The 26,200-nt window shown below is 48.4% G+C and overlaps 10 protein-coding genes across 10 annotated transcripts; 6 read left to right on the top strand and 4 right to left on the bottom strand.

Moving 5' to 3' along the window:
* Positions 1 to 428: 428 nt before the first annotated feature.
* On the top strand, positions 429 to 3,273 carry HD556DRAFT_1378586 (uncharacterized protein). The gene is made up of 13 exons (XM_041303155.1): positions 429 to 460; positions 527 to 770; positions 821 to 973; positions 1,025 to 1,557; positions 1,604 to 1,657; positions 1,717 to 1,900; positions 1,956 to 2,050; positions 2,104 to 2,206; positions 2,259 to 2,463; positions 2,513 to 2,657; positions 2,710 to 2,879; positions 2,935 to 3,028; positions 3,230 to 3,273. The coding sequence occupies exons 2-12, from the start codon at positions 637 to 639 to the stop codon at positions 2,950 to 2,952; spliced, it is 1,794 nt and encodes a 597-aa protein (XP_041159407.1). The 5' UTR covers positions 429 to 460; positions 527 to 636; the 3' UTR covers positions 2,953 to 3,028; positions 3,230 to 3,273.
* Positions 3,274 to 4,852: 1,579 nt separating this feature from the next.
* On the bottom strand, positions 4,853 to 5,862 carry HD556DRAFT_548049 (uncharacterized protein). The gene is made up of 3 exons (XM_041310919.1): positions 5,711 to 5,862; positions 5,398 to 5,664; positions 4,853 to 5,349 (listed from the first exon to the last, which is right to left on the bottom strand). Exons 2-3 carry the CDS (start codon positions 5,608 to 5,610, stop codon positions 5,083 to 5,085), a joined length of 480 nt encoding a protein of 159 aa, XP_041159406.1. The 5' UTR covers positions 5,611 to 5,664; positions 5,711 to 5,862; the 3' UTR covers positions 4,853 to 5,082.
* Positions 5,863 to 6,178: 316 nt separating this feature from the next.
* Positions 6,179 to 9,138, top strand: HD556DRAFT_1519816 (uncharacterized protein). The gene is made up of 9 exons (XM_041309140.1): positions 6,179 to 6,625; positions 6,680 to 6,804; positions 6,874 to 6,975; positions 7,029 to 7,233; positions 7,288 to 7,362; positions 7,416 to 7,554; positions 7,609 to 8,223; positions 8,274 to 8,665; positions 8,721 to 9,138. The coding sequence occupies exons 1-9, from the start codon at positions 6,530 to 6,532 to the stop codon at positions 8,967 to 8,969; spliced, it is 1,998 nt and encodes a 665-aa protein (XP_041159405.1). The 5' UTR covers positions 6,179 to 6,529; the 3' UTR covers positions 8,970 to 9,138.
* Positions 9,139 to 9,141: 3 nt separating this feature from the next.
* Positions 9,142 to 10,933, top strand: HD556DRAFT_547082 (Alpha/Beta hydrolase protein). Its single transcript, XM_041310917.1, has 3 exons — positions 9,142 to 9,824; positions 9,887 to 10,214; positions 10,268 to 10,933. The coding sequence occupies exons 1-3, from the start codon at positions 9,347 to 9,349 to the stop codon at positions 10,842 to 10,844; spliced, it is 1,383 nt and encodes a 460-aa protein (XP_041159404.1). The 5' UTR covers positions 9,142 to 9,346; the 3' UTR covers positions 10,845 to 10,933.
* On the bottom strand, positions 10,933 to 12,694 carry HD556DRAFT_546047 (uncharacterized protein). The gene is made up of 3 exons (XM_041310916.1): positions 12,498 to 12,694; positions 11,911 to 12,451; positions 10,933 to 11,859 (listed from the first exon to the last, which is right to left on the bottom strand). The coding sequence occupies exons 1-3, from the start codon at positions 12,565 to 12,567 to the stop codon at positions 11,022 to 11,024; spliced, it is 1,449 nt and encodes a 482-aa protein (XP_041159403.1). The 5' UTR covers positions 12,568 to 12,694; the 3' UTR covers positions 10,933 to 11,021.
* A 647-nt stretch (positions 12,695 to 13,341) lies between these two features.
* Positions 13,342 to 14,642, bottom strand: HD556DRAFT_1432495 (ribonuclease H-like domain-containing protein; the record flags this gene model as incomplete). Its single annotated transcript, XM_041305128.1, has 6 exons — positions 13,342 to 13,647; positions 13,704 to 13,853; positions 13,910 to 13,998; positions 14,051 to 14,244; positions 14,301 to 14,569; positions 14,619 to 14,642. The coding sequence occupies 6 exons, from the start codon at positions 14,640 to 14,642 to the stop codon at positions 13,342 to 13,344; spliced, it is 1,032 nt and encodes a 343-aa protein (XP_041159402.1).
* Positions 14,643 to 14,701: 59 nt separating this feature from the next.
* On the top strand, positions 14,702 to 16,533 carry HD556DRAFT_545711 (mitochondrial carrier). The gene is made up of 14 exons (XM_041310915.1): positions 14,702 to 14,932; positions 14,984 to 14,994; positions 15,043 to 15,106; positions 15,160 to 15,324; positions 15,380 to 15,504; positions 15,557 to 15,591; positions 15,648 to 15,658; positions 15,707 to 15,795; positions 15,843 to 15,873; positions 15,928 to 16,030; positions 16,084 to 16,115; positions 16,184 to 16,193; positions 16,245 to 16,291; positions 16,341 to 16,533. The coding sequence occupies exons 1-14, from the start codon at positions 14,818 to 14,820 to the stop codon at positions 16,367 to 16,369; spliced, it is 867 nt and encodes a 288-aa protein (XP_041159401.1). The 5' UTR covers positions 14,702 to 14,817; the 3' UTR covers positions 16,370 to 16,533.
* On the bottom strand, positions 16,505 to 21,733 carry HD556DRAFT_1432493 (uncharacterized protein; the record flags this gene model as incomplete). Its single annotated transcript, XM_041305127.1, has 21 exons — positions 16,505 to 16,550; positions 16,647 to 16,842; positions 16,897 to 17,041; positions 17,100 to 17,304; positions 17,367 to 17,473; positions 17,521 to 17,611; positions 17,661 to 17,808; positions 17,896 to 17,949; positions 18,004 to 18,109; positions 18,159 to 18,543; positions 18,602 to 18,786; positions 19,467 to 19,600; positions 19,685 to 19,838; positions 19,943 to 20,084; positions 20,137 to 20,243; positions 20,302 to 20,392; positions 20,452 to 20,632; positions 20,689 to 20,742; positions 20,792 to 21,309; positions 21,392 to 21,544; positions 21,600 to 21,733. 21 exons carry the CDS (start codon positions 21,731 to 21,733, stop codon positions 16,505 to 16,507), a joined length of 3,336 nt encoding a protein of 1,111 aa, XP_041159400.1.
* Positions 21,734 to 22,856: 1,123 nt separating this feature from the next.
* HD556DRAFT_1444224 (uncharacterized protein) lies at positions 22,857 to 24,279 on the top strand (the record flags this gene model as incomplete). Its single annotated transcript, XM_041306746.1, has 2 exons — positions 22,857 to 23,715; positions 23,768 to 24,279. The coding sequence occupies 2 exons, from the start codon at positions 22,857 to 22,859 to the stop codon at positions 24,277 to 24,279; spliced, it is 1,371 nt and encodes a 456-aa protein (XP_041159399.1).
* A 410-nt stretch (positions 24,280 to 24,689) lies between these two features.
* Positions 24,690 to 25,880, top strand: HD556DRAFT_1309114 (uncharacterized protein; the record flags this gene model as incomplete). Its single annotated transcript, XM_041300233.1, has 6 exons — positions 24,690 to 24,887; positions 24,939 to 25,104; positions 25,159 to 25,415; positions 25,466 to 25,643; positions 25,700 to 25,813; positions 25,858 to 25,880. 6 exons carry the CDS (start codon positions 24,690 to 24,692, stop codon positions 25,878 to 25,880), a joined length of 936 nt encoding a protein of 311 aa, XP_041159398.1.
* Positions 25,881 to 26,200: the final 320 nt, after the last annotated feature.

Genomic DNA, 26,200 nt, shown 5'->3' with positions numbered 1-26,200 from the left:
AGGCCCGGAACCAACATGATTTAGGGCAGGCAAGTTCGTGTTATGCTAGTAGTGTAATCACTTGGCGCTGTTGCAACTTGAACAACTGAAAGCAAAACAGGTCAAAGTCAGTCATACAATTGGTGATGAACTTTACTGGCACTGGCCAGATTCGGGGACTTCAAGCTGCAGGCGGCCCAGCGCAGTGTCTCAAATCTGATGACATACTGTTCAATCAATGCTTCAGGTAATGTCTCAACCACACAGCCCAATTCAAGCCACTTACAGGCCGTGTACACCTGGCTGAATGGCAGTGCGGACAACACCAAGTTGATGCCAATGCCCATATGTCAAATGCATGTACACATAGCTGAAGCGCTGAAGCTCCGAACGCACATACGAAGATTCAAACTTAGATAAATTCCACTTTGAGTGGAACTGGGCGTAGACTCCAAATTGGAAGCTCTGTCTTGTTCAGAACGGATCATAGGAGATGCACGACATGCGTCTGCTCTATCACAGCACGATCAATTGCCGCACAAGGCACACACGCCTTGATCTCCGCATCTAAACTTGGTATGTGACCTTTGAAATGTAAAGCATGCCCTTTTGCATATAAACTTGGATGTATGAATCGTCTGTCTTCAGATTACTATCATGCTTTCACGGGAACCATATAAAGGACTAACGCGAAAGCTAGTGCTTGCATTTGATGTTGGGACCACGTTCAGTGGAGTCTCGTATTGTATACTAGATCCAGGGGAGGTGCCTGTAATTCGAGGAGTAGCAAGGTTAGTGTCCAGCTCGAGCTCTATGTCTATGGCTCACGGTGGGATTGCAGATATCCCGCGCAAGAGCATGTTGGAGGCGACTCCAAAATACCATCAATTCTTTACTACGACCTTCAGGAAAACGTCCGAGCCGTGGGTGCTGAGGCTCTGCAGGAGCATATCATCGAACAGGCAGAAGACGAGGAATGGGTGAAGCTTGCATGGTATGTATATCGTCGAGGGTAAAACATGGGCTATATATTAATCTTAATCAGGTGGAAACTTCATCTTCGCGCCAAGCATCTGGCATCGTCTCACATACGAGATGGCGATATAGAACCTCTCCCACAAGGCAAATCCGCAGTAGAAGTCCTCGCCGACTTCATGCGCTACCTCTTCCAATGCGCTCGAACTTATATCCAGGAATCACATTTGGACTTGTGGGGATCGATCAAGAACTCCATCGAGTTCGTATTCACACATCCGAACGGTTGGGAAGGCCAACAACAACAACAAATTAGACGCGCTGTCGAGCTCGCTGGCCTTATATCATCTAAAGAGGAGCAATCGCACGTGCACCTCTTGACTGAGGGCGAAGCGAGTCTTCATTTCTGTGTTACCAACGTGATTGCATCAGATAGATTCTCCAAAACTCCTATAAATGTGTCAGATTACTCCGACGACGACGAAGATCAATCTGACAACCAGGGAGTCATTGTTGTTGATGCCGGAGGTGGAACCATCGATCTCAGCGCCTACTCAATGAAGCTATCTGCGACCTCTTTCGAGGAGATTGCCCCAGCTGAGTGTGAGCCCCGCTTTTCTGCGTTGTTATCTTGCTGAAGCGCACTCAGGTTGCCTGCAGGGCTCAGTCTTTGTTACCAGTCGCGCTCGTACTCTTCTACAAAGTCTGTGAATGCATCAGTCATACAGGGAACCAAAAACTGATAGTAATTTGATCGCACAGAGAAGCTTTCGGGCTCGGAGCACTATTCCAACCCCGAGATTATCGCACAAATGACAGAAATCTTCGACAACAGCACGAAACTTCGGTTCCGTAAGCCCGATGAACCATCTTACATCAAGTTTGGTACTATCCGTGACAAGGATCTGAAGTACAACATTCGATCAGGGCAATTGAAATTGGCCGGGTTCGTCCATATTCTTTAGGATACCTTCATGACGATATTCATATCTGATTTTCAGCCAGGATGTCGCTGACTTGTTTGAACCATCCATCGAAGCGATCATCGAGGCTTTTGAGCAGCAGAGACGCACGGCTTCGATTCCAATTAATGTGAGCGTCATATTTCGCTCATATACTGGACGGATCGTGACATCGTCATGAAGTCAGTTTGGTTGGTTGGGGGTTTTGCTGCCAGCGACTGGCTGTTCGCAAAACTCCAGCAATATTTTACACCCCTAAGCATCAGCTTCTGTCGCCCTGATGCTCATGCGTAAGCCCTCGACTGTCAACGTGGCTACTTCCTACTCATCAGGTAGCTGCAGCAATAAAGCTGTTGCTGATGGAGCAGTTTCGTTCTACATTGACCACCTAGTGTCGTCTCGAGTTGCACGCGTCACTTATGGCATTGAATGCAAAAGGCAGTACAACTTTCAAGATCCTGAACACCTAGCCCGACGACATAAAGCTGTCATCGATGTGGACGGCGAAACGTATATCCATGAACAATTTGAGAGTATCTTGCTGAAGGTGAATAAAGCACATCCAATCATTCGGTACATGCTGATATGCCTTACAGGGAACTCAAGTATCGGAGCAACGCGAATTCCGGAAGCCCTTCTTTACTACCAGGAAATCTCTTGCCGCATGCGAGAGTCACAGCGCGAACATAATGTGCTACAAGGGCGCCCTCCAGGAGCCGCAGTGGTTGGACACTGAACGGTGTATGAGTTCTGCGCGGCTCAAACACACTCATGCTGACTTGATCCAATTCAGCCTCATTTGCCACGCTATGCACGATTCATGCCGACCTCCGCGAGCTATCTCGAACACTTCGTCCCAAAATGTCGGCTTTAGATCAATCGAAATATTATGCATTTGAATTCGACGTCATCATTTTATTTGGCTGCACAGAACTGAAAGCCCAGATCAGTTGGAAGGAAAAGGTTCGTGGCTCGATTTCATTGATCCATTTGCTCGCTGATCGAGAACGTTGCAAAGGGTGTTGAAATGCGGTAAGCCTAATTCATAGTTTTATGATCAATTGTGTCCCCTCAATACGTTATAGGAGCCCGGCAAGTATAGTCTACGACGATGTAGTAGAGGAGTTTGGCCTCAGAGAGGAGTGCTAGAGGTCATCAGAGGTGTCAGAGGTCCATAGATAGAGCCATGTTTTCGTAGGGTTAGGTCTTCAGTCTTCCACCACCAGCAGTTGCTTGGTTGGTTTGCTAGTCCCTCAGCTTGTCAGGTGTGGCCACTCACTTCTCCAACGAGTAGTGTCAAGACCGAACTGCAGCTCGTTGCGAGTCGCAAAAGCGTGTCAGCATCATGTAGGACAGTTGTACCCACCTAGGTTCATGTCACCTCAAATATTATTGAGCTCCCCATACTTTTACATAAATCTGGACTCTGGACAACGCGATTTTAAGGTACTGTCCAATGGTGCAGTCCAGCCCTTCCCGGGTCCATCCAGGCATGTGCTGCATGATGATGGTTCCAGTCGAACATCAAACAGCTGGCCGAGTCAATCGAACGAATCAATTTCTCCACTTCCATTGGCACCGATACTTTCCGGGAAATGAGGAACATGTATTGACTGCACCCTCGAAAATCTACACTGGCACTCTACCTTGAACAAGACTGTGATAGAGATTGTTTGTCTGATCCCCCCTGATGCCCGATGGGCTGATAAGGCCGCTAGTGTCCAACTTGAATGTCCATGCATCGCTTGCACTTCTCTTTGGCCCTGCTACTTCATCAAGTTGAGTCCTCACTCATGATAATTTCTGCTGCATAATCTATTCCCTGATTTTTGCAGAATGTCAGAGATTTGACCGGTCTGGGACACGACGATAGCTAATGGCATGCTAATTAACCAAATCCCGCACTTTCTGGCAGGGTTTGATTTAGCAAACACAGCTGCCAATTCGCGCCCGTGCCGCCCAACATCCCGCGAACATTTTTGGAATGCCGCATGTTAACTCACCACACCGAATGTAAGGCTCTGGTCATTTATGTACACAGCCCACAGAAGGCATGCCCAGACATGTACAGCACATCAAAACGCTATGAATGCAGGGCAAATCACTTCACTCACACGGACTGCCGTGGACTTTTCTCCAGCCTTCTCTCATTATCCTCATTGTCATAAGATCGTATGATCAGTTACGTGTTGCATGCCTCGGTGCGAAGCCTTCCAGGCGAGTCGCCTGACATGCGCAAATGGGGTTGTAGCGGACGAGGGGTTGAAAGTGTAGTCAGGAATGCATAGGATGCGAAATTCTTCGTGAGTTCGTTGATGAGTATTACCATATGATAGGCTACTACTAGCACTGCCCCAAAGGGCCCTCCCCTGGCCGGAAACCCCAAGCTATTAGGAATTCCGATCAGTGAAATGCTCCGCGGCACTTTTCGTCTTACCTGAAATCGGAGGGAAGGGCCAACACATTAAGCCCCTCGACCAATTGTCTTGCCTTGAGGTTAGCGACCTGATGCCTCTTGATGCGTCCCATGTCCGAACAGGTAACTGATCATTCATATCGCGATCTCTATCATATAGGCTAGAGACGACATCTGATCGGACTCGCTTGGTTCACCGGGGAAGCTACCTGAAAGCAACAGAAAGCGACTCGTCTTGTTCGAAGGGATTTTCGATAGCCCCCGTTATTTCTTGATTAACACACCACGACGTTTGCCGGTGAAGTATATTGCTGGTCTCCCCGCACTGCGCAGTGTGAAAGACAAGACTTCCACACATTGATCCTCGGGCTAGGTAAATAGATAGTCAAGTTGAATTTGAACAGTAACATCAACTCCTGCCGTGCGTACAGTCTGATTTGGGCCGGGCTCGACCTATATTCTGAAGTTTACAGTTTACCGAAGTTTACCAAATGTTTGGTCGAGCTGTTAAAATTAAGACATACTGTAAATCATGCCTATGACATATATGACAGTTAGAATTCACGATCAGAAGGGACACGGGGGTCCTATAGATCAGAAAGTACTGTGCTACATAGAATATAATCCTCAATGGATACAAATTACAATGTCAATTTAGAAACAGTTTCCGACTTTGAATGACGCACATCGCACAGGATGAAGAACGCGTCAGACGAGTAATATTTTTGTGGGATGAGGATGTATCTCAGACTAGAGCCCGCATTGCGTACGTGTCGAAGTGTCACAATCCATTCCTCGGGAGTTATGATCTTCCGTGTGCGCTAAGCGGTATCCCATCCAGACGGCAAGTTTAAAAAAGCCAAATCCGAGTGCATTTGCGAGAATTGCAATTAATATCGAACGTTGCTCAGGGGCGCCACATCCAGCGCCTTGCCTTGCCTTGTCCTTCGGGTATCCTTGCCGGAAGGACCACCTCCCATCAATATTTGCACGTGCACAGCCAAACCTTACATGCATCTGTCACACTGAGTTGGAAAAAATTCAACAACATTGCATAACTCGTACCCACCTAAAGGCCGACTTCCCGGAAGGTTGTGAGGAAAAACCACTGATGGGTTGATTGAACGGAGAGATATGCTGATAATCTATGAATTGTGAAAGTTCGATCATGTGATTTGCCGTCGTGGATGCCAAGTCTGATAGCAACTTTGTATTACCAGATGAATAGCTGACGCCGGGACCCGTTCGTCGGTGTTGGAGCATGGACAAGATCTGCATTCGCCATCTACAGCAACAGCGCTTGAGCTTATAAGGACAATGAACATGAGAATTCTAGAATAAAATTAGATTTTGCTCAAGTCTGGTTTGATGTGATCACCCCTTGGCGCCGGGTCTGCCAGGTCCAGATTGAGTTTCCGAGCGGCAGAAACTTGAAGAGACAGAGGTAGGTAGTTTTGAAAGAGGAAAACGAAAGGCAAAGGACGAAAGAGGCTTTATGCTCGAGAGAGTTGGAGCCTTACTATCACCGGAAAGCGGCAATGCTGAAGCACTGATATGGGACTCGTAACCATCTGCCCATGCGTGTTATTGAAGGGTCCGTAGTAGACTCACTAAACCAGTCTAAGCTGGGAAACTAACTTATCAGAATTCAGATCAGGTTACTGCGGCGTACTTTTAATAGCCCGAATCAGAACAACTGTCTTGAGGGTCCTCTACGGATATGCAAGCAATGTACTGTCAAGTTATCACTTTGTGTGCTCCCGTTGTGCTATGCTGATTCCTGTGCAAAGTGCGTGAGCGCGGTGAACAGCTAGTCGAAATACTGATGTGCCTTGTAGCTACTTACATCGACCGTACACTGCCACCGGTTTATGTTTAGCCTAATTTGGAGCACTGCCCGTGAATGGGTTATTTATTGCACGAGAAATGTATACAACGATCCTGTGACTGCGTCCATTTTCTCCTTCGTTCAGCTCTTGACTTCTTTTGGTTTCTTTTTTCTTTTACAGTAATCTCGTTTTTTTGTTTTCTTCCGGGGCCGGCCCACATTGATCAGAACCTAGCTTCTCTTTTTATTTTCATTCCTTGTCCTTCCGTTGCAACCTTCCAGGCAGGTACTTTGTTGCTGCGCATCTGTTTCAAAAGACTCGTTTGCGTCTGGCACGCTTTTCGTACTTCCACATTACCCTGAAACACCATGGCTACATCGTTGAAAGCAGAGCTAGACATATGGGCAGCAGCTTTGAAGGCATATGACGAGCAGGATTTCGAGAAGGCCCTGGATTCATTTTCGGTGCGTTACTCGTTTAATTAACTTTCGTCACATCTTAAATCCCTGCTGCAATAGCGCATTGCGGATTCCTCCAAAATCCTCACAAACATGGGCCTGATTTATGCCACGATTGGTGAGCATGAGGCTGCAGTCGAGCAATTCATGGCTGCTACAGCTCTTGACCCGTTCCTTGCTATCGCGTATGTTATCTCTCAATTCTTGACTGTTATGTCGTTTTCGTTTTAAGCTAACAAAACATTTCGGAACAGTTACTTTCAATGTGGGGTGTCTAACTTTTTGCTGAGCCGATACGATGTTGCTCTGCAAAACTTTAACGATGCACTACTCTATCTTCGTGGAAACCAAGCCATGTCAGTGTTCTTTGTGAGCTTTTCTGTGTATTGTTGTTCTAATTATTTTGCAGTAACTATGAGCAAATTGGCCTCAAATTCAAACTGTTCTCACCTGAGGTGCTCTTCAACAAAGGTCTTTCTCAAATTTATCTTGGCTACCCGACCGAGGGGCTAGCTGAGATGCAGAATGCGCGCAATATGAAGGTGACCGAAGATCACGACGTAATTGACGATGCCATTAAAGATCGTGGAGAGGGATATACGGTCTTTAGTATTGTAGGTCATTCTCCTCATTTTCCAGTGATGATACCTGATAGCACATGTTTTTAGCCTGTTGGCGTGCTGTACCGCCCGTCAGAGAATAAGCTCAAGAATTCCAAAAGTAAAGACTATCTTGGGAAGGCGGTACGTCTCCATCTCGTCTGTTTATTGGCCGTCGCTAAGTCACTGTTGTGCAGAGACTTGTTGCAGCATCAGACGCCACCGATGCGTTCACTGAATTTACTGGCGTCAAGAAACTCAAGGAGGACCGTGAGAGAGCAAAAGAAAGAGATGACGACGATGGGTTGAGGAGAAGTGCAACTGTTCCCCCGCCACGTACGCTCTATTATTGTCTACTCTCTCGATTGCTTGATGTTCATTACCCGTCAGGTACTGAAACCGTTGACCGGCCTAGTGTTGAGCGCTCTAAAACAACGACCGCGGGTCTGAGGTCCACTCCGGCCTTCCCATCTACTGCTGGTATGGCACTTGCCCTGCCCTCCACATCAGGTTTGTCGAGGAGCAACACTGCCGCACCTGCGAGCATCAACAGTTCTACTTTCGCTTCTAGTCGCCCTTCAACAGACGATACACCTGCCCTGTCACCCACGTCACCTTTGGCAAGGAATAACCTTGTTGCACCTTCCCGCAGCAACACTACTATTCGTCCCATGGCCTCTTCAGGTGTAGCTGTATCGAGAGGACTGACTACAAGGACAAAAGAACCTCTGCCTAGCCAGCTTGTCAGTCAACCTGGAGGCCTCTTCCAACCCCCATTTGCGTCACAATCCTATCCTGATCCACCGCAGGTACCGAAACAATACCAACAGCAGCTGAATCAAACCCAGCCGCTGCAAACACGCAATCAGAACCAACAACCTCAGCCGTACCAAACCCAGACCCTTCCTGACAATGGATATCAGGTTCCGCCACCTAGTCTCCAGCCTGGCGTTCCTGTACCAAAGGTGCCATTCGTGCTCCGCGCCGCTCCCCCTCCCCAAGAGGGTAGGTGTTTTTGAAACCGTCGGTTATTTTATATTAATAACTTTTTTCAGCGTCGGCTCGACAACTAAATTTCCTCGATGACTACATTGATTCCTATACCGAAGATTTTTCTCGTTCTGTCGTGCAAGGATCGCTACCCAATAAGGACGCGGATCGCGTGGTATTGTGGCCTCAGGGAAGTTCACAGTCAAGTCCGGGGACTATGGTTACTGGTTCGATGATTCAGCGGATGCCCTCACGCAATGAGCTTGCCAACAAGGGACCCTTGAGCTCTGAGACGCCAATCGCTGTGAATATCTCCCGCGTCGGTGGAGGAAGTATGCGTCGGAAACCAAACAGACGAACGACGCAGAGGCGGCCGAAGGCAGCGTACGAGGAAGAGGAGGGGTATGTGAGTGAGGAGTATGATGATTCCTATGAATTGTCAAATATCCGTGTGAAGGTCCGTTCTATCGTATTCTTGGGTGATTTCAAGTGGTTTACCGCGTTTGTTGCAGTTGCATTACCAAGGCGATGTGCGTGGAATGATGCTGATGCCCGACACGTCATTCGAAGAATTCGTCGAGCGCGTGACAAGCAAGTTTGGCACTACTATGGATGGTTTGGGTCTCAAATTCAAAGATGAAGATGATGTGAAAGTGACCTTGAGAGACGGTAGTGATTATGAACTTGCCATCGAGACTGCACGAGCGAACCTGAAGGGGAGGAGTGAGGGGAAGCTGGAGATTTGGTGCACGGATATGTGAGACTAATGCGCTAACTCTCACTTGCGTATTATCTCTCTGCGGATGAATTTATCTTTAATTTTGGAGGACATGTGTCGTATTCTTAAATAATGTTTCGCCCTATTACTGTTGTACAACAATATTATCCTGGTTGATAATCGAATAGGAGCTTGTCTCGACTTGTGCTCAGTTCGGTGTTTCAATATATTGGAACTTGGGTCTACTATGGTTCATAATCATTCTCTCCACTCGAGTTGCTGACACGTATACTGTGCTTTCTCATTGTCGTTCATTGGACACGTATTATTATCGCCCAACTACACTGAGTTTTTTTTTACAGAGCAAGGATAATTCCCACTCGAACTGAACAGACTGTCATTCCGAGATCCGAGTCACCCATGGTTGTTCCTCTCATTGGTCGTCTTAAGGGGCACGAATACGCAGCCCTTGTTGGGGGCTTCTTCTTCCTGGTCTTCGAGACTGCTATCAGCTTCATCATCATGCTCCTCCCCATTCCCATCATTCAGTGGTTCCACAACCACTCACGGACCCTCTTTCACCGTTTCTCCGTAAACCATGCAAATGGCAAGTCCGAGGCCGAAGATGTTGCTGATGCTATACGGATGGCGAAGGATTTCGGAGAGCTATGTCAGTATTGGGGTTACACGCATGAGGAACATGTCGTTTTGACAAAGGACGGGTATTTATTGGGTTTGCATAGGCTCCCGGCGAAGAGGGGGCAGAGGAAGCGAAGTCCTGGGACGAGCACGGGAAAGCCAGTGGTGTATTTACATCATGGGTTGCTCATGAACAGCGAAGTATGGGTCTGTTTGACAAATGCTGAGAGGTGCTTGCCATTCGTCCTTGTTGAGCAAGGTGTGTATCATTACAATATTTATGTCACCGGAGACATCGTGATGCTGAGGAGTTGATGATAGGCTTTGATGTATGGATGGGCAATAACAGAGGGAACAAGTACTCCAAGAAGTCGGTTCATCATGACCCGAATTCGGTCAAGTTTTGGAACTACAGTCTCGACGACTTTGCTTGGCATGATATTCCTGATTCTATTCAGTATATCCTAGATATCACGAAGTCGAGCACCTTGAGTTATGTTGGTTTCAGCCAGGGCACCGCGCAGGCATTCGCCGCACTCAGCATTCATCCACAGTTGAATGCGAAGGTGAACGTCTTCATTGCACTTGCACCTGCTATGAGCCCCAGAGGATTGGCTGCTCCCCTTGTTGATGGCCTCATGAAGGCTTCGTGAGTACATTGCCTGACTGTCACTGTCTGCCCTTAACACTAGCACATCGCAGCCCAACATTGGTGTATCTATTCTTCGGACGCAGAGCCATTCTATCTTCTGCAACGACTTGGCAAGCTATCCTATACCCACCCATCTTCACAAGCGTCATCGACACTTCCTTGCGTTTCCTCTTCAACTGGCACAGTCATAATATCTCATATCTCCAGAAAATTGCTGCGTATGCCCATCTCTACTCATTAGCGTCTGTCAAGTCCGTTGTGCACTGGTTCCAGATCATGCGCGAGGGTGCATTTCAGATGTATGACGACGATGTCAGCGCATTTGGCTCTCCGGGTGGGCGTGCGTACAGACCTGCGAGGTTCCCGACGAAGAATATTGTCACACCGATCGTGCTCTTGTATGGGGACAAGGATAGCCTTGTTGACATACAGATGATGCTCAAAGAGCTCCCAGACCATACGACTGTCACTCGCCTGGATGGATATGAACATTTGGACATCCTTTGGGGAAAGGACATTGATAAGGATGTTATTCCAGAGGTTGTGAACGCCTTGAAGGTGTACTGCGACGACTCTTGCGGGAGTCCGGACAAGTTCAAGGACGGGTTCAAAGTGTTTGAGAGGTAATCATAGAATCACGCAACGAGAGGACCTTGGACCTTTATATATTCATTGATGGTAGATAGTGGACCTTGTTTTCTGTGTTCCTTCATATATACATACAAATATTTTTGATAATGTAGTACCGGATGATGGTAATGGTATATATGAGATCTAGACGGTATAATAGCGACCTTTGAGAGGTCATGAATCATCATCGGCCAGCTCTGTGCGCTTTTTAGATTTTTTGGACCGGGTTTCACCTTCCTCTTGATTATCAGACTTTGATTTTCTGTTCTTTTTGTCATCTTTCCGCCTCTTCTTCTCAGTCTCTAAGTTTTCTTCCACAACAGCCGATGGAGCAAGATCGTATGATTCCGCACCTTTCGCTTTCCGTTCCTTTTTCCGTTTCTTCTTTTCCGCCTTGGCATCGTTGTTAGGCATCTCGATTCCTGCCTCCGCAGGCACATCAACTACCTCTGCGTCGCGCTTTTTCCTTGCTTTTTTCTGCGCTTTGCGTCGCTGTTTCTCGGTCATTTCTTCGTCTTTGGAATTATCTGTGGAAGATGTCGGCGTCTGTTCGGGAGGTTGAATTATGGCCTGTATAGCGGAAGATGCCATCTGAACAACCGTGGCATGTGATGAAGAGGATGTATTGAAGAACTGGGCGACCACGTTCGAAGAGCCACCTTCTCCAAAGCTGCGACCTGCACCGAGTCCAATTCGCGGTCGATCTACGTCGTCCCGAGAAGTGGCGCTAGAGCCAATCCCTCCCCGAGAAGTGCTGCCATCATTCGCAGCTGGGGTATTGGAGCCAGATTTCGCGCCAAGTTTTTCCTTAAAATAGTCTGCAACGCTCTTCGTCGACGTTGTGAGCTTCTCGAGGGGGAGGTCGCTGTCTGTAGGTGTGATTGGGGTCAGAGAACCGGAGGGAGTTGTAGAGGAAACGGATGAAGGAGTCGGTGCGATCCCCAGAATTTCAGAGATGGCAGCTGCTGATTTATTGGCAAGGCGTTTAGCAGCTTGTATGCGAGCACGGTGGCTGGGAGAGGTAGTCAGCATCAGAAGTTGCAGTCATCAGAAATAAACGCACGCCATAGGGCGTCCCTTTGGCCTTGTTTGAAGAGTAGATGACACGGTATCTGGGGATGGGGCAGGAGAATCGATATGTGGTGAAGCGGGTTTTGACGAATCTACTGCAGCTGAATCTTCGACATCTTCATCCTGGCGTTTGTCTCTCTTCCGTTTCTTCTTATCTTTTCCGTCCTCGACATGTCCCCCTTCCTTTCGCTTACGCTTCTTCTCTTTCTTCGGTGATTGGTTCAGTTCCTTGTCCTCTTCGGAGTGTACGTCTGTTGCAGAGTGCTCAGGCCGAACAAATTCTCCTAGCACATGCTTAGAAGCAGAATCTTGACCATCCTGCGCATTAAGCCTCTGCAGCAAAGCCTCAAATTCCTTATTTTGTTTCCACGCGATACCATGCGGGTCTTTCTGATGAGCAGCGCCAATCCCAAGCATATCAAGCTTTTGGGAGACCTTAAGATGTGATTTCATGCCATCACCTGAGGTGCCTAGACCTTTTGAGGGGTCCCAGCCGAGCTTGGACATGTAAGACTGGCCGAAGCGAGCTGCATCTGTGGAGAGGTGAGAATAGTGTTCGGAAGTGAAGTGGTGACTTGCCATCTGCCCAGGATAAGTTTCGTGGGTCATTTGGAATGCGTTGTTTTTCCTTTCTGCCGGCCAGTCCCATTGTTTTGTCGTAGGATAAGTGCTATTAGGCAACCACCAACATGTGCTACTCGATGGCTGGAGGACTCTGGAAGATGAGAACTGAAAAAATCTAGGGTTCCCGATTTGGCCTTCCACCTCTGTCTCAGGCACAAGAGAGCACACTCTACAGTTTTCCACACCGAACAAGTTTCTCATATTTGGTCGGATGATGTTCGGTTCAAGTCAGCCGGTCTCATGTATACTCTTGGGCTTGGAGAAGGCTTGGGTGTGCGGGTTATGTCATCTATGCGGCTGATAAGAGACATTACGAAGTTGACGAGAAGTATGAAGTTGGTCAGGGGTGATATGTATATGATTGATACTGTGCATATGCACATGCTCGCAAATATTCTTGTACACTTACACTTTTCGACACTTCATGGACAAAATCAAGGGGTCGAAGGATAAGGTGTAATAGGCACGTGAGTGAACTGGCATTTGTCCTACAAAGAACGTCATGAATGCCCAGTCATACTCGACCAGCTGAGTTGTTCGAAGGAAATGGATTGATGTCGGTGTCGTCGCCAGCATTACAAGCCTCAGAGACCAAGGAAAGACAGTGAACCAATCAGCTTTCGGCGCGCTTTTTCTCATCCATGCAGTTCTCGGCACTCACAACTTGGGGAGACGAGTACAGGGCGTAGCACCAGCTGCGGCCACTATTGTCTAAAAAACTGCTGGTCAATTAGCAGTGAACCACCGGTATTCGATAGCGGGAAACCTGTGGTAGATAATAAGACGAAAAATGATAATGCTACAGCTTCATGGAACCCTTCCCTGCGATGCCGCTGGCACCCAGGGTGGTCCACCAATTATCGCTAGCAGTCTTGACTGTAGATTTAGATCTCGTCTGCGGTGTCCGTTTCACTATTGTAGAAAGTCCAGAACTGACGCCCTTCCTCCCGCTACCTGGTGGGGTAGGTTCAACTGGTTCGCTACTCTCATCAAGTTTCCGTTTCTTTGATGCACCAGCCCTAGGTGCGGGCAACGGTTTGAATCCCTTTTCCCACTCTTTTCGGTGTAGCCGGAACACAGCCATCGTTGCCCTAGCGTCTGTGACCTGCCCACATATCACGATGAGAAATTAGCCAGAGGCTAGGGTGGTAGAAGGCTTACACTGGAGTGCTCCCCTCCCTGGATAACAACATCAAGTTCTTGTTTTACAAGGTTGCGAAGAGCAGGGCGTTTACTATTGATTACGTTGTGTTTTGCCGCCAAGCGTTGCGTGTCCCGTATGTATGCACCTGGGTGCGATAGTAATAGAACCTGAGAACGGGTTATCAGTGAGCTACAGGAATGCGGACACACATATTAAAGCTGACCTTGAGATCGTTATGCACGGCATGTCCCACTATGATGCGATCTTTGGTCAAAGCCGCAACTGTTTTCTGCACCTCCTCGAATTGCTTGGCTAAAGATAATATTAGCTCGATCACAGGGTGTAGAAAGTAAAGCCTACCTACCTTTGACCATATCTGAGGGGCGTATCCCACTCCACTTAGTCCGATAATCTGCAACACGTTCCTTCTGCTTTACGAACTCATCTAGCAGCACTGTGCCCCAATAATTCACAATGCTAACGCGCGCAAGCGACGACTCCTCGCCGTCGATGCCTACGCCCACCATCTCGCAATCGATTGCGAGGTATTTTCCTGGACTAGCCGTCAAAATGAGATTCCATACTGGTTCCCTGTTTGGGCAAAAATGACCCACTCTTTCTGGGTAGACGTATACTCTAGTCGTCCGAAAATCATCTTGCGGAGCGTCGCAAGGGACTCGCCATTTTTAGTTTTTGATGTGGTGAAATCGACAGCGAGTTCAGGATCGGTAACTGTAGTTGAATTTCCTCTTGGAAAAGCAGAAGTAGACGTGTCTTGTGAGGACACGAGGGCCACGCCTGGAGATCCGGAGCTCAGCTGGTCGAGCTTCCGCCGTTTATGGGGTGGACCACCTTGCTCTGGCTTTTTGCCCTTTCGAAATATCTGCTACAAAAATGAAGATCACGAAGAAAGGCTGCAGTGGAAGACTTACTTTTTTCGCAGCAGATGCACTCATAACTTGCAAGCTATGTTGTAGTCGCTTATCTCGACCCAGCGTGCGACTTTGCAGCCTGAGAACCGCGCTATAATCACGTCAGTTCTGGCACGTCTTCTCGACCTTCCAATATGATTATTAACTGGGTCTTCTGTCGTCCTCCATTGTCTTCAGAGTCCAGACCAATCATCCAAAAATGTCTTACCTCTCAACTGTAAACGATTTAGTCGCTGGCAGCGTGGGCGGCGCTGCCCAAGTCCTTGTAGGTCAGCCACTTGATACCGTCAAGACACGCGCACAGATCGCTCCCAGTCAGTTAACCGTTCGTGATTAGATGTCTAATACTGAGCCATAAGTCGCAGAGGGAATGTTTGTAAGTGAATACATAGGTTCAGAGTTAGACAGCTCATCGCCAGCTTAGAAAGGACCTATGGATGTTCTTGCACAAACTGTTCGGAAGGAAGGTTTCTTTGCGCTGTACAAAGGTTGGCATTAGACATGATGTGTTGCGTTATTCCGAAAACTCATTCTACTCCAGGGATGGCCAGCCCCCTTCTTGGAATCGCTGGAGTCAACTCCTTGTTGTTTGCCTCATACGTGTACTCTAAGCGCGTCGTTTCACCATTCCCACAGCTGTCCCTGAAGGAGATCGCCATCGCAGGCGCAATGGCTGGAGCTGCAAATGCTATTCTTGCCAGTCCAGGTTTGTTGTACCATTCGCTTTCGCGACTCAAGCCCTTTGACACTTCGTCATCCAGTCGAGATGTTTAAAGTTCGCATGCAAGGTCAATATGGTGCTGCTACCGATAAGAAACTGAGAGATGTCGCAAAGGAAATGTGGAGAGACTGGGGCTTTCGGAACGGTGTCATGAGAGGCTACTGGGTATTCACAAATATCATGTTCTTGTAGGAAATATGGCTGACCAGTGTTTCAGGTTACAGTTGCGAGAGAGATACCAGCATATGCAGGGTATTTCATCCTTATTTATATTGGCAGGGAGTTCTGATATTGAGAGGGTGATCCAGATTCTATACAGGTAACGATCTCGGCGTTCATGGGCACCTCCTTGTCTAACTTCATGTAGCGTTTGAATTTTCGAAGCGAAAGTTTCAGAGTCAGTATGGGGATAAAGTCCCTGTTTGGGCCCTTCTTGCTAGTGGTTCGACTGGCGGGGTATGTCACACGACCTGATTACTTTATAATATCTTGACATTCTGTAGATTGCATACTGGTTATCCTGCTACCCATTAGGCAAGTTACGGAGCGCGGTTGACGAGGGTCTGACTGATATTGACCTCTCGGTAGACGTGATAAAGTCTCGCATCCAGTTGCGCCAGACACCACCGACTGGCAAGCCCTGGAAATATATGGCCAATGAAATTAGGATGGTTATTGCCGAATCAGGATTGTAAGACTGCACCCTCCTGGTATTTGCATTTCCTTTGACCAACGCGCTGCTAGAACGGGACTTTTCCGCGGTCTGTCGCCATCACGTAAGTGGAACTAATTGTTTAATGTGGACATCGCGGGACTCATAATGATGATTCATGTATTGCATCAGTGCTAAGAACGTCAGGGTGATCTTGTTTCTACACGTCTTGAGATACTCACAGCTTCACCAGCATACCCGCTGGAGCAAGCACATTTGCGGCATTTGAGTTAACTCGAGGTGAGTCGAAAGCTTTCGATCACGGAATGTACTACTGATGACTCCTCAGAATTTCTCACGGAGTCCACAGGGGCGTAAGGTCAAGATACATTTGGAGCAGACGTACAAGATGCGAGTGAAATATTACTAATACAATGATCCCTCGGAAACATGAATGTCTGGCGTGCGACTCAAGATGAGGTGAATCCCTCGTCGGATAGCTTGCAGCACTGACTAGGCTGCTTCGACCACTTGGTCGAATACGACAGCGGCTGGCGACCTATCCAATATCCGTGCATTAGTGTCATAGGTCAAAGGGGTGCGTTCCTTACCTTCGTTCAATCCCCTAAACGTTGCACGTGCATCAATATCACACCTTGGCGCAAGATCACGAGAGGCACTTACGTCCTCTTTCCAACAAAGTTGCGCCTGGAGTTCCGTCAGGCCAAACATGAGGATGATACTAAACTCTTGGCGATAGAACTGCAGCCCAGCATAACCCCGTCGTGGGCTGATGGTGCGTGCCACTTTCGAGGTGTCCGCATGCACATTGCACAAGGTTGAGAACATGCCTGAGCCCCATGAGGATCAGCGATGCGCGGCATTTGGAAAGTATTCACACGCACCTGGTTCTAAATCTGTCCATCGTGGATTGGGGCTGTCACCTCTGTAGCATATGATCTCCGTGGTAATCATATTGCATGCAGAACGGTCTACTACTTCCGTAATGAAGCTCTTGCTGAACTCCTTCGTCTCGGATACAGCAGTGCCCTGCAATGTGCGTATCAGCGATACTTCCTATGCATAACATGCGATAACAAGTCTTCACCTTGGTTAGAATTGCGCTGAATGCATTAGGCAGGACGGTCCTGCCTGATGGGCGTGGGACGGCCATACTGGCACGCAGCTTGTGTTGAGGATCGTTCCTGTCGAATTGTGTCGCACAGCGTGTGCCATACGTGAACTTGGCAACACGTGCAGAGACACGATGATCTATGAAAAATGCTACGGCGCCATCCGCGACCGCCTTAGCCCTATAGATAGTCCAGCTCACTGGTCACCTTGGTGAGCTTCCTTCTGGAAAAGGACTACGCACGTGTGGCTGTCAGGCCGACAAAAATCGAGCCCCAATGGTCTTAGATGGTTCTGTAGTTTTATGAAGAGCCAATCACTAGCTGCGAAACCACCGACGAGGAAAACGGTCTGAGGTTTATTCAGTTAAGTGGAACGGGCAAAGGAAAGGATCTAACGCTGATAGTTCGGGCTGCAGCATGGCGCTGCTCCTCGATAGCTTCGATTATAGCTGCTGCAGACGGCTCAAATAACGCTGCTACATCGGACCTGAGAGGAAATGAGGATATTTGGATCGATAGGCAATAGGTATTCTGACCCCATTAACTTCAACTGCCCAGATCTGATGTTGAAACTAGGGTCCTTGTCCCTGATCGTACCAAATTTGATGTATGCCGGGTCGTCCTCGTTGCTAAATCGTTGCTTTGTTGTTGAGTCGAAAATGGTAGCCATATGAGAAATCATATCTTCGCTTCCGTACTGTGATGATCCACGGAGTTTCTCTGCAGCCCATAAGCAAATATACACACCTCAGGACAACCCTAAAAGAGTACCTCGGAGCATTGCCTTGGCCCTACGGCTCACGAAGATGGATCCTTGTAAGCGACCTAGGAAATTTTGTGAGAATAGTCAACATGATCAGTCGTGTTGATCAGACTTACACTCTGCAGGTGCGATCTCCTCGAAGGATGGTACTGTTGTCATATGATATGCACTGACATCGATCGTTCCTCCACCAGCGTCGACAATAATCACGCCCTCGTCGCCCTGAAAATTCCGGTAAGCTCTTGCCTAGATAGCCCATTTCAAGTCTCACCTGAAACCCGTCGGCAGCGAGACCACTACCAAGGCAATAGTGAAGACTCGCCTCGCCCTCTGTGACGAGATGGATTCTTGTCCGGCCTTCTGGCGTATCGGGTACAAGCCCTGCCATGATCGCTGCATTGCGGATCTGCGTCTGCTGCGGCCCCTCCCATCCATTTGGGTGGCTAAGCACAAACTCGATTGTGTGCTCGACAGAGCGTAGCATGTCTGCGCCGTTTGAATGCGACTCCTCAATGTACTTCCTAGCGCACTGATACAGGTAGTGCATGAAGTCAGCGAGGACTTGGACGGCAGTCTTGTTCTGCGGGAGGGCTGGGATGTCTTGGTCTGTGACATGAGAAGACGCCATGGTTCTAGGACGAAGATGAAGCTTCCACCTTTGTGCGAATGAAGGTTAGTAAACTATGCCAGGACTGGTGGATTGTGAAAACCAACCATTCCAGCTTCACCCATCCGTCATCTTCAATTTTCTCTTCGATATATTCTTGTGTTGCTTCGGCTCCTACAGCGCGCACAGTGCCATCTGGGTCGTAGCATATAATGGACGGTATTTTACAATCCCCTCCGACGTTTTCTTGGGATGGGAATCTGTGTCCAAGTAAGTAAGTAATGGTGCAACCCTTTAAGAAGCTATCGCACCTATTTACGCCTTGGATGACAGGAACTTGCCCAGGATCGAGGAAGCAGTAAGAGACACCACTAAATGTCGTCCCGACATCAAACGCGAAGACCAGTTTGCGACACGAGCCAGTAAATTCTTGTCGAGGTGGCATGTTTTAGTTGCGTAAGATACGGCGGATAGGTCACATCTATTATAAACAATCCTCGATGAGGTACACGAGGCGGCGTGACCCTCGTTCCCTCATCAATGAATGAACACATGTTTTGTGGCATGTATGATGGATTCAAGGTTTGATCAGCGCCCTCTGTAGGCACACAGGAGATGGAGAACTTCTAGTATAACCCTCGTGAATCTCGTATATCACATTGTGCAAAAGGTGAAATAAATGACATGCTTGGCAATTCGAAAGCAAACCCATAAATAGGAGCGTACAATTACAACCTCGAGAAGCCACGGGATTCTGCGGACTCACTGCACAGCACGAGTGTGAGGTGACTCAACAGAACGACTAGGCTAGGCTTCTTCCTGCTCATCGTCGTAAACTACTACTGCTGGGGTTCTGTGAATGGAAATCAGAGTTATGAGAGGAAGATGTCAGGATGTGAACTTGCCGTATTTCCTCCCCCTGAAATGCACAGGTTAAGCTAGCGATATCACCAGAAAACCGATGTGACTTACCCCATCTTCCCAGCCGATCACAGCCTTCAACTCTGTCAATCCGAAGAGAAGAATGACTTTGACCTCCATCGCATAATACGTGGAACCTTCGGCAGACCGCTTGAGTGTTAGCTTCTCGGCAATTTTCGATGTGTCTGCGTGGACGGTGCATAACGTGGAGAATAAGCCTAGCTCATCCGATAAACATCAGTGTGATTGGTAACAATGTGTGCGACTACTTCGCTCCGTGTCCATCCAATCCGGTTTTGGGAGGAGGCCCCTGTACGACATGATGCCGACATCGACTTGGTTACATGCGGCCTGATTATACCGTCGGATAGCAAATGTCTCGCTGAACTCTTGCTGCTCAGAAACCCGTGTTCCCTGCTGCGCCTAAGCAATAGGTCTTCCAAAGCAAGTAAAAAAAGAGCTACCTTGGTCAGTATGGATGAAAATGCACGAGGCAGAGCAAGAATTCCCGAGGCGCTTCGGAAAACTTCCTTTTGCCTGGCACGATGCTCCATATCGAATGGATTAAATGGAACGCTACACTCTGTGCCATATGTGAAACGGGCCACACGCGACGATACCAAATGATCGATGAAATATGACACAGCACCATCTGCAACAGCTTTATTGCTAAAGCGTCCGTAAGCGCACCCGAAGGTGTTTGTCAATTGTTGGCACTCACCAATGGTTGTCTGGTCGACTGAAGCTAATGCTAAGCGACTGGAAGTACGCTTGCAACTTGGCGAACATCCAGTCGCTCGCAGCAAAGCCTCCGACGAAAAATACAAACTTCATGTGATACGCCGGTTAGCGCATTTTCCGATGAAGTACAGTAATGCCAACTTACTGTGATCGGAGTACCTGCGGCTTTTCTTTGGATTTCGAAAGCTTCTATGATGCTGCTGATTGAGGGTTCAAAGAGTTTTGCTACGTCTTGTCTTTTTAGTAGCAACACGTTAGATATAGAGGTTACGAAAGAGTAAACTACAAGACTTACCCGCTCAATTTAAGCTGACCGTTACGAATATCGCGCTGAGGATCTTTGTCGCGGACAGTACCGAACTTGATGTATGATGGGTCTTCCGGGTTGCGGAACCTAAGTTTGGTGGTACTGTCGAAGATGTCCGTCATTTGTTGGACTATATCTGGTGTACCGAAACGACTGCCGGATAGTTTTTCTGTCAAGTAAAATCAACAAGAGCGTAGCAGAGCTAACACGAGCATGCTGGCAAACCTTGAAGAAGATCATGAGCACGACGAGTCACGAACACAGAACCCTGGAGTCGACCTAAGGAGTGGAGAGTGAGACATAGCTCCGACAATCGCATGTTACTTACATTCGGCCGCAGCAACCTCCTCGATCAGCGTCGGGGATAAAGTCATCGAGTAAGCACTAAGATCGAGTGTCCCTCCTCCTGCATCGATAACGACAACGCCTTGACTAGCCGAGCTGTCATCATCTTCGCCCTCTTCAGGTGCAAGTATCGGTGTCTTCGACAATGCATCCGAGGCCAGGATATTAGCGACACAGTAATGCAAACTCGCTTCTCCTTCGGTCAGCAAATGGACACGTGCCATGCCGTCTTCTGTGCTGGGAATGAGACCGCCAAGGACGGCAGCTAGTCTGATCTGCTTCTGCTGCGGGCCCTCCCAGCCATTTGGATGTGTAAGGACAAATTCGATGCGGTTCTCGAGTGACCGCCAAAGATTAGATCCGCTTGGATGAGTCTCCTCGATATAGCTGCGTGCACAACGAAAAAGGTATTGCATGAAGTCGCCAAGTACCTCGACGGCATTTTTGCCTCGCGGAAGTGGTGGGATATCGTCGTCGGTGATATGGTTGGCAGCCAAATTCCTGGCTCGAAGGTGCAGTTTCCACCTAAATGTTTAGCGTGGTCAATTAAGTAAATACGAAGTCCAGTATTCACAAAACAAACCATTCGAGTTTTATCCATCCGTCTTCCTCGGCCCTTTCGATGATATGTTCCTGTCGTGCTTCAGCGCCAATAGCACGGGCAGTTCCATTTGAATCATAGTAGAGTATAGAGGGTATTTTCGAATTCCCTCCGCTGTGCTCTTGGGCTGGATATCTGATATTCGTGATGATCGGCAATAAAGCAGGTGTGTTGTATTACGAAAACTGACCTGGTGACAGGCTCAATCTTTGGAACTTCTCCAGGATCAAGTATACAGTAGGAAATTGCACTGTATGTAGTGCCCACGTCGAAGGCAAGGACTAATTTGCGGACTGGTCCACGATAAGGCTGACGGGGAAGCATTTCTTGCGTAACTGGATGGATGTCGTACGTCGCTCACATCGTCTTATACCTCATGGCAGAGGCCACATGGATACTTATCCGTTCACGACTTTCACCATCTCACCTACAACGTTTAACGGATGATAATCTAATATAGGGGTAGCAGGGCGTATTGTTCGTGTCGGTCTTGAGGTCTGATGCGAGTGATTTAATCCTGATATGGGAAGTTCCTGAGTGTTCTAGATAGACCAAAAATGAACGGACGATGGATGCCTCGAGGCCACCCCACAAACCTAAGCAGATGGGTGCTTCAGTCACGATGCACAAACTACTTACGCCCCGTTCTGGTAATGAATATAGCGTCTTCTGTATGGAATTCATCAGTGAAATATTCCACGAATTGATGGGCTTACTGCGGTGATTGATATCACAGAATTGTATTTCGTTTCAGCTAATTGAACCTGCTGGCGCTCCGGCGTCCCTGGCTTACCGGGAACTTCCAGCACGCGTGACCACACCGCAAGGCCTCGCTGTTCCTTTTCGCTTGCCATATTCTTCCACCATTCGTCCATTTTCTGGTCTAGTTCCATCAGCCTGCTATAATGAATATGACAAGCAAGGTTCCACCCACGCAGGCGGTATTTTACGAGTAGGCGGAGACACGTTTTACATGACACCGCAACCGTACCAATCAAGATCTGACGAAGGACGGCCATATCACAAGACCATATCAGCGGTGTATAGTGGACGTAATACACCCGGATTATCATGCACCATGAATAATGCCGTCTAAATTAGTGCACCACACTGCGGCCCAGGGGAATGCTAGTAGCAGCATGTGACCACAGCATAACTAAGGGATTGATGTGAAGACAAAATGACTACCGACACGCCTACATGCGGTCCGCAGTGTGATCTGCGAGGCGAGTTGGAACGCTACCGCAGCGTGCCTCCGATGCCGCCTTAATGGACGTCACGAGGCAGGAATGAACATGCTTCTACCACATGGCGTAGCCCTTCAATATGTAGTGAACGTTCGGTACTTGCGACCAATATTACCATGAACCTGTCAACCTACGGGTTCTTACCATCTAAAGGCTTCACTGTGCCCATTACCCTTGTCAGCGCTAGCTTCCCGTTCCTCATGTGTTGGTGGTTACGCCGACCTCGCGCGTTCTTTGTTTGGGTGAAATCTTCACGTTTCTTCCGCGACACCAAGACGGAAGAACGACTGCTTGAGTGGAAGAAGAAATGGGAGGAAGAAGAGAAGAAGCGCATATCACTAGAGGACAGGCTGAAGAAACTTGAGCTGGAGCATCAAGTTTCAGCCCAAGACAAGGGCGGCCTGAAAACGGAAAATATTCGGCTTACTACCATTCTGAAAAAAGCCAGCAAGGAGGCCGATGAAATTCAGGCCAGGTTACTACAAGAGCAAAACGAGAAAGAAAAGGTCCAGCAAGAACGCTCCAAGCTTCAAGACGCCAATCAAAAGTTGCAGCAAGATCTCAGTTCATACCAGCAGCAGTTATTGTTACGAGAGAGCGAAAAGAAGGCCTTGAAAAACGAGCTGCAGGCCCTACAGATCAAGTTCAACGATCAAACCACACTTCTTAACGACCGTACACGGGAGCTACGGGGTGCACAGGCGTTCCTGAGCACAGCCGACACGCTCTCAGGAGCGGAAGTCATCAGACTGGTAGATGAACTCAACCAAGAGATCATGCAGACGGCAGCTTTCATCTCAGACTCCTTCGATTTCGCTCGCAAGCCTGAACACAGAGACGAGATCAAGGAAGCCAGTGCGCGAACCGGTGAACTGATTGGACCTGCCATGACGTCACTCCTGGGTACCGTGCAGCACGGGGAAGACCCTCTCTTGATCCAGATCGCACTGCAGGCCGCCACAGTCGAGTTCTCTCGCTGGATCATAATGACCTGGGACTTTGACGGCTTACAGGCTGAGCAACCACTGGCAGAGATCTATGGCGACGTTCGGGAGACAGGTATGGATTGATTTGTATCTGAATAAGTGAACATACTGAAACGTCATGACAGAAAGCCAGGCAGTCAGCGGCCGATGGCGCGCTTTGACTCGATCCCATGCGCAGAAGGTTGCTCTGCAGGAGACGGACGTGCACTCAACAATGGTTGCACATATCAGCGACACCCTCGTGGTCGTGATGATTGCGGCTGGTTGCACCAAGAACTACGAAGATGTGTATCGCGACTTCACCATGAAGTTTGGCGAACGCGTGTCGAACATTGTCCGTATGGCAACAAGGCTTAACAGAGCCATGGGTGAGGAAGTCACGTCGGCAGATCTCTGGCCTACCCATGCTGCAGCTGGAGATAAGTTCGATACGGAATCGATGAAGGACTTTGACGAGGGGAGTGGGGCGCAATCCGGTGTGGTTTTGTGCACGACTGCGCTTGGTTTGCAGAGGTCAGAGAAGGTTGGAAGCGGGGAAGGCGCAGAGAACAGGATGTTCACACTGGCGAAACCCAAGGTTGCGCTTGAAGCTATTGCAGATGGGATGGAGAGGGAGGCGGAGTTGTCGGGAGACTAATTTACTTCCAGGACTGTGTCACCACGTATTCTATTCGTTCGATTTTTGTTCGTCATTACTCTAAAGTATTCATGACCATTAACTATTTGATGTTTATTAACGCAGTGCGTGACTAGTGAAGCTTTTGACGTACTAACTTTACTAATGCTTATGGGATCCGACGAGCCATCCCAGTTCGAGGCAGTCATCTTCTCGCTCCACAAACGACTCGAGCATGTACGCGGTTCACTGCCTTCAATGACGATACCAGCAATTGCGGCCAGTAAACTGTCAACTAGTAGACGCCGACAAAAGCCTTTAGTGGCAGTGGCAACAAGTTCAGAAGGTCGTGCTTATGAATCATTCCTCTTTGTCTTTCATAATCACGGTTCATTGACCGCGACTTAGGGGAGACTACTATTCAGTACCGGATGGCAAAGAGTAAAACAGGACCTCCATACACAGATCGCAATGCGGAATATGTCATCGTTACCACCCCGTGGGGGATGAATCGCGTCCCCAGGAGTCGCGTCCCAGAGGACTTTAATAGGCTGGCGGCGTGGGTCCAGCTTATCCTCCAGGACAAAGATATAGATGCGAAAGTTGAATGCATATTTGGTATGGGGACAGTGAGTGTACCAACCCGAGTCAGACTGCAGTCTGCAATCTAATGACGGCAGAGAGATGAAGTCATTGTTCAACTTCCAAAGGGAACAGATATTCAGCCACTTCTTGGGGAACATAAGTTGGCGATTATTTCAAAGAGGTGGGATGGGAATCCAAACGATGGGAGAGCATCCTGTTTCTTTGAATACAATTTTCGCAACAACGGTGACCCCAGTAATCGTGAGTTTAGGCGTCTTGGTTTTACTTTGTTGCACGCCTAATCCAGACCTTTAGATAACTGGGCAGCAGAATGGCCTCATGTTACTCCAAAGTTTGTACCTCCTGTAAAGTCGCCTTACCCGGAACCAGGCTGGGCTGAGCCTCCTCGCTCCATTCGCAGTCTTGTCCTTCCAATACCACCTAGACCACTACCTACCCCAGAAGCTGAGCCAACACCAATTCATGTTCCAACAACAATACCTGTCCCTGTATCTCAAGAAACAACAAATCTACCTCATGTTCCCCCGCCCGCAGCACCTGCTAATATCACTGTAAGCTGTATGTGGTTAGAATTCGCTATCCCTTTGTTAAATATCTATAGTCTGCATTCAGACCTTACGAGCCCCCTACGCAGCACCCTGCTCACGGAATGTTCATTAACGAGGCAAATCAGCCAAGGAATCCTTCAGCGGGACGAGAAAGCAACCAGCCAACTCCAGCCGAAGGTGAACACGTTCCAGCCCAGAAATACATGAAAAAGCTAGATCCCTACCAGGAAGGTATGCTAACACCCCTTACACTCACACATCTATGGCGTGTGTAACATTTTTTGCAGAGGAAGACGCTCTGGCGTTCTTGCAAACATCTCCACGAGATTCTCAAAGTGACTCCAAGCCCGTTAAACTTGAACACGTCAAAACAGAACCGTCTGGCATGGGCTCTGAACCTGGTAAGCGACCAGTGTTGGGACTGCTTCCTATCTATTTGACGCAGGCAGATTACCAGCCACCTCCTGAACTAATAGACGCGGTCAACAGTTTATTACAGAAGCAGAACGAGGTACAGAAAGTTGTAGTCTGTGAAGGATCGAGCATGACCGCTGGACCCCCGCTAGGGCCTCGTACGTGAACCAGTCGTCGTGATATTGCGCAAAACGTAATGTGATGCAATCAGCAACTTCTTACCGGCCATCTGCAGAGCTCATGCATCCAGATGAAAACCAAATGTTGGAGCAGAATCTCGACGAAAAGCCTTTCGCCAAGAACATCCCTAGGCAACTGCAGGACTCTCGGCAGAAGCCTTGTGCGTCATTACCAATCTTACTTGGCGAGCCTAC

The sequence above is a fragment of the Suillus plorans genome, assembly GCF_016647745.1.
Source record: "Suillus plorans strain S12 chromosome Unknown HD556scaffold_34, whole genome shotgun sequence".
NCBI classification, from domain to species: domain Eukaryota; kingdom Fungi; phylum Basidiomycota; class Agaricomycetes; order Boletales; family Suillaceae; genus Suillus; species Suillus plorans.
Note: the sequence above shows the minus strand (reverse complement) of the source record. Positions and strands in the feature narration are given on the sequence as shown.

Bases quoted from the DNA above. Each gene is read 5' to 3' on its own strand.
- HD556DRAFT_1378586 (XM_041303155.1), top strand. From the start codon at position 637: ATGCTTTCACGGGAACCATATAAAGGACTAACGCGAAAGCTAGTGCTT. The intron at 1,658-1,716 runs GTCTGTGAATGC...TTGATCGCACAG, and splicing joins CGCTCGTACTCTTCTACAAA to AGAAGCTTTCGGGCTCGGAG. The intron at 2,051-2,103 runs GCGTCATATTTC...TCATGAAGTCAG, and splicing joins TTCGATTCCAATTAATGTGA to TTTGGTTGGTTGGGGGTTTT.
- HD556DRAFT_548049 (XM_041310919.1), bottom strand. From the start codon at position 5,610: ATGCAGATCTTGTCCATGCTCCAACACCGACGAACGGGTCCCGGCGTC. The intron at 5,350-5,397 runs GTACGAGTTATG...TCAGTGTGACAG, and splicing joins GGAAGTCGGCCTTTAGGTGG to ATGCATGTAAGGTTTGGCTG.
- HD556DRAFT_545711 (XM_041310915.1), top strand. From the start codon at position 14,818: ATGTCTTACCTCTCAACTGTAAACGATTTAGTCGCTGGCAGCGTGGGC. The intron at 15,874-15,927 runs GCAAGTTACGGA...ACCTCTCGGTAG, and splicing joins GTTATCCTGCTACCCATTAG to ACGTGATAAAGTCTCGCATC. The intron at 16,292-16,340 runs GTGAGTCGAAAG...ATGACTCCTCAG, and splicing joins GGCATTTGAGTTAACTCGAG to AATTTCTCACGGAGTCCACA.
- HD556DRAFT_547082 (XM_041310917.1), top strand. From the start codon at position 9,347: ATGGTTGTTCCTCTCATTGGTCGTCTTAAGGGGCACGAATACGCAGCC. The intron at 9,825-9,886 runs GTGTGTATCATT...AGTTGATGATAG, and splicing joins ATTCGTCCTTGTTGAGCAAG to GCTTTGATGTATGGATGGGC. The intron at 10,215-10,267 runs GTGAGTACATTG...AGCACATCGCAG, and splicing joins GATGGCCTCATGAAGGCTTC to CCCAACATTGGTGTATCTAT.
- HD556DRAFT_1519816 (XM_041309140.1), top strand. From the start codon at position 6,530: ATGGCTACATCGTTGAAAGCAGAGCTAGACATATGGGCAGCAGCTTTG. The intron at 6,626-6,679 runs GTGCGTTACTCG...CTGCTGCAATAG, and splicing joins AGGCCCTGGATTCATTTTCG to CGCATTGCGGATTCCTCCAA. The intron at 8,224-8,273 runs GTAGGTGTTTTT...AACTTTTTTCAG, and splicing joins CGCTCCCCCTCCCCAAGAGG to CGTCGGCTCGACAACTAAAT.
- HD556DRAFT_546047 (XM_041310916.1), bottom strand. From the start codon at position 12,567: ATGGGACTGGCCGGCAGAAAGGAAAAACAACGCATTCCAAATGACCCA. The intron at 12,452-12,497 runs GCAAGTCACCAC...ACCTCTCCACAG, and splicing joins AAACTTATCCTGGGCAGATG to ATGCAGCTCGCTTCGGCCAG. The intron at 11,860-11,910 runs GTGCGTTTATTT...TACCTCTCCCAG, and splicing joins CCAAAGGGACGCCCTATGGC to CCACCGTGCTCGCATACAAG.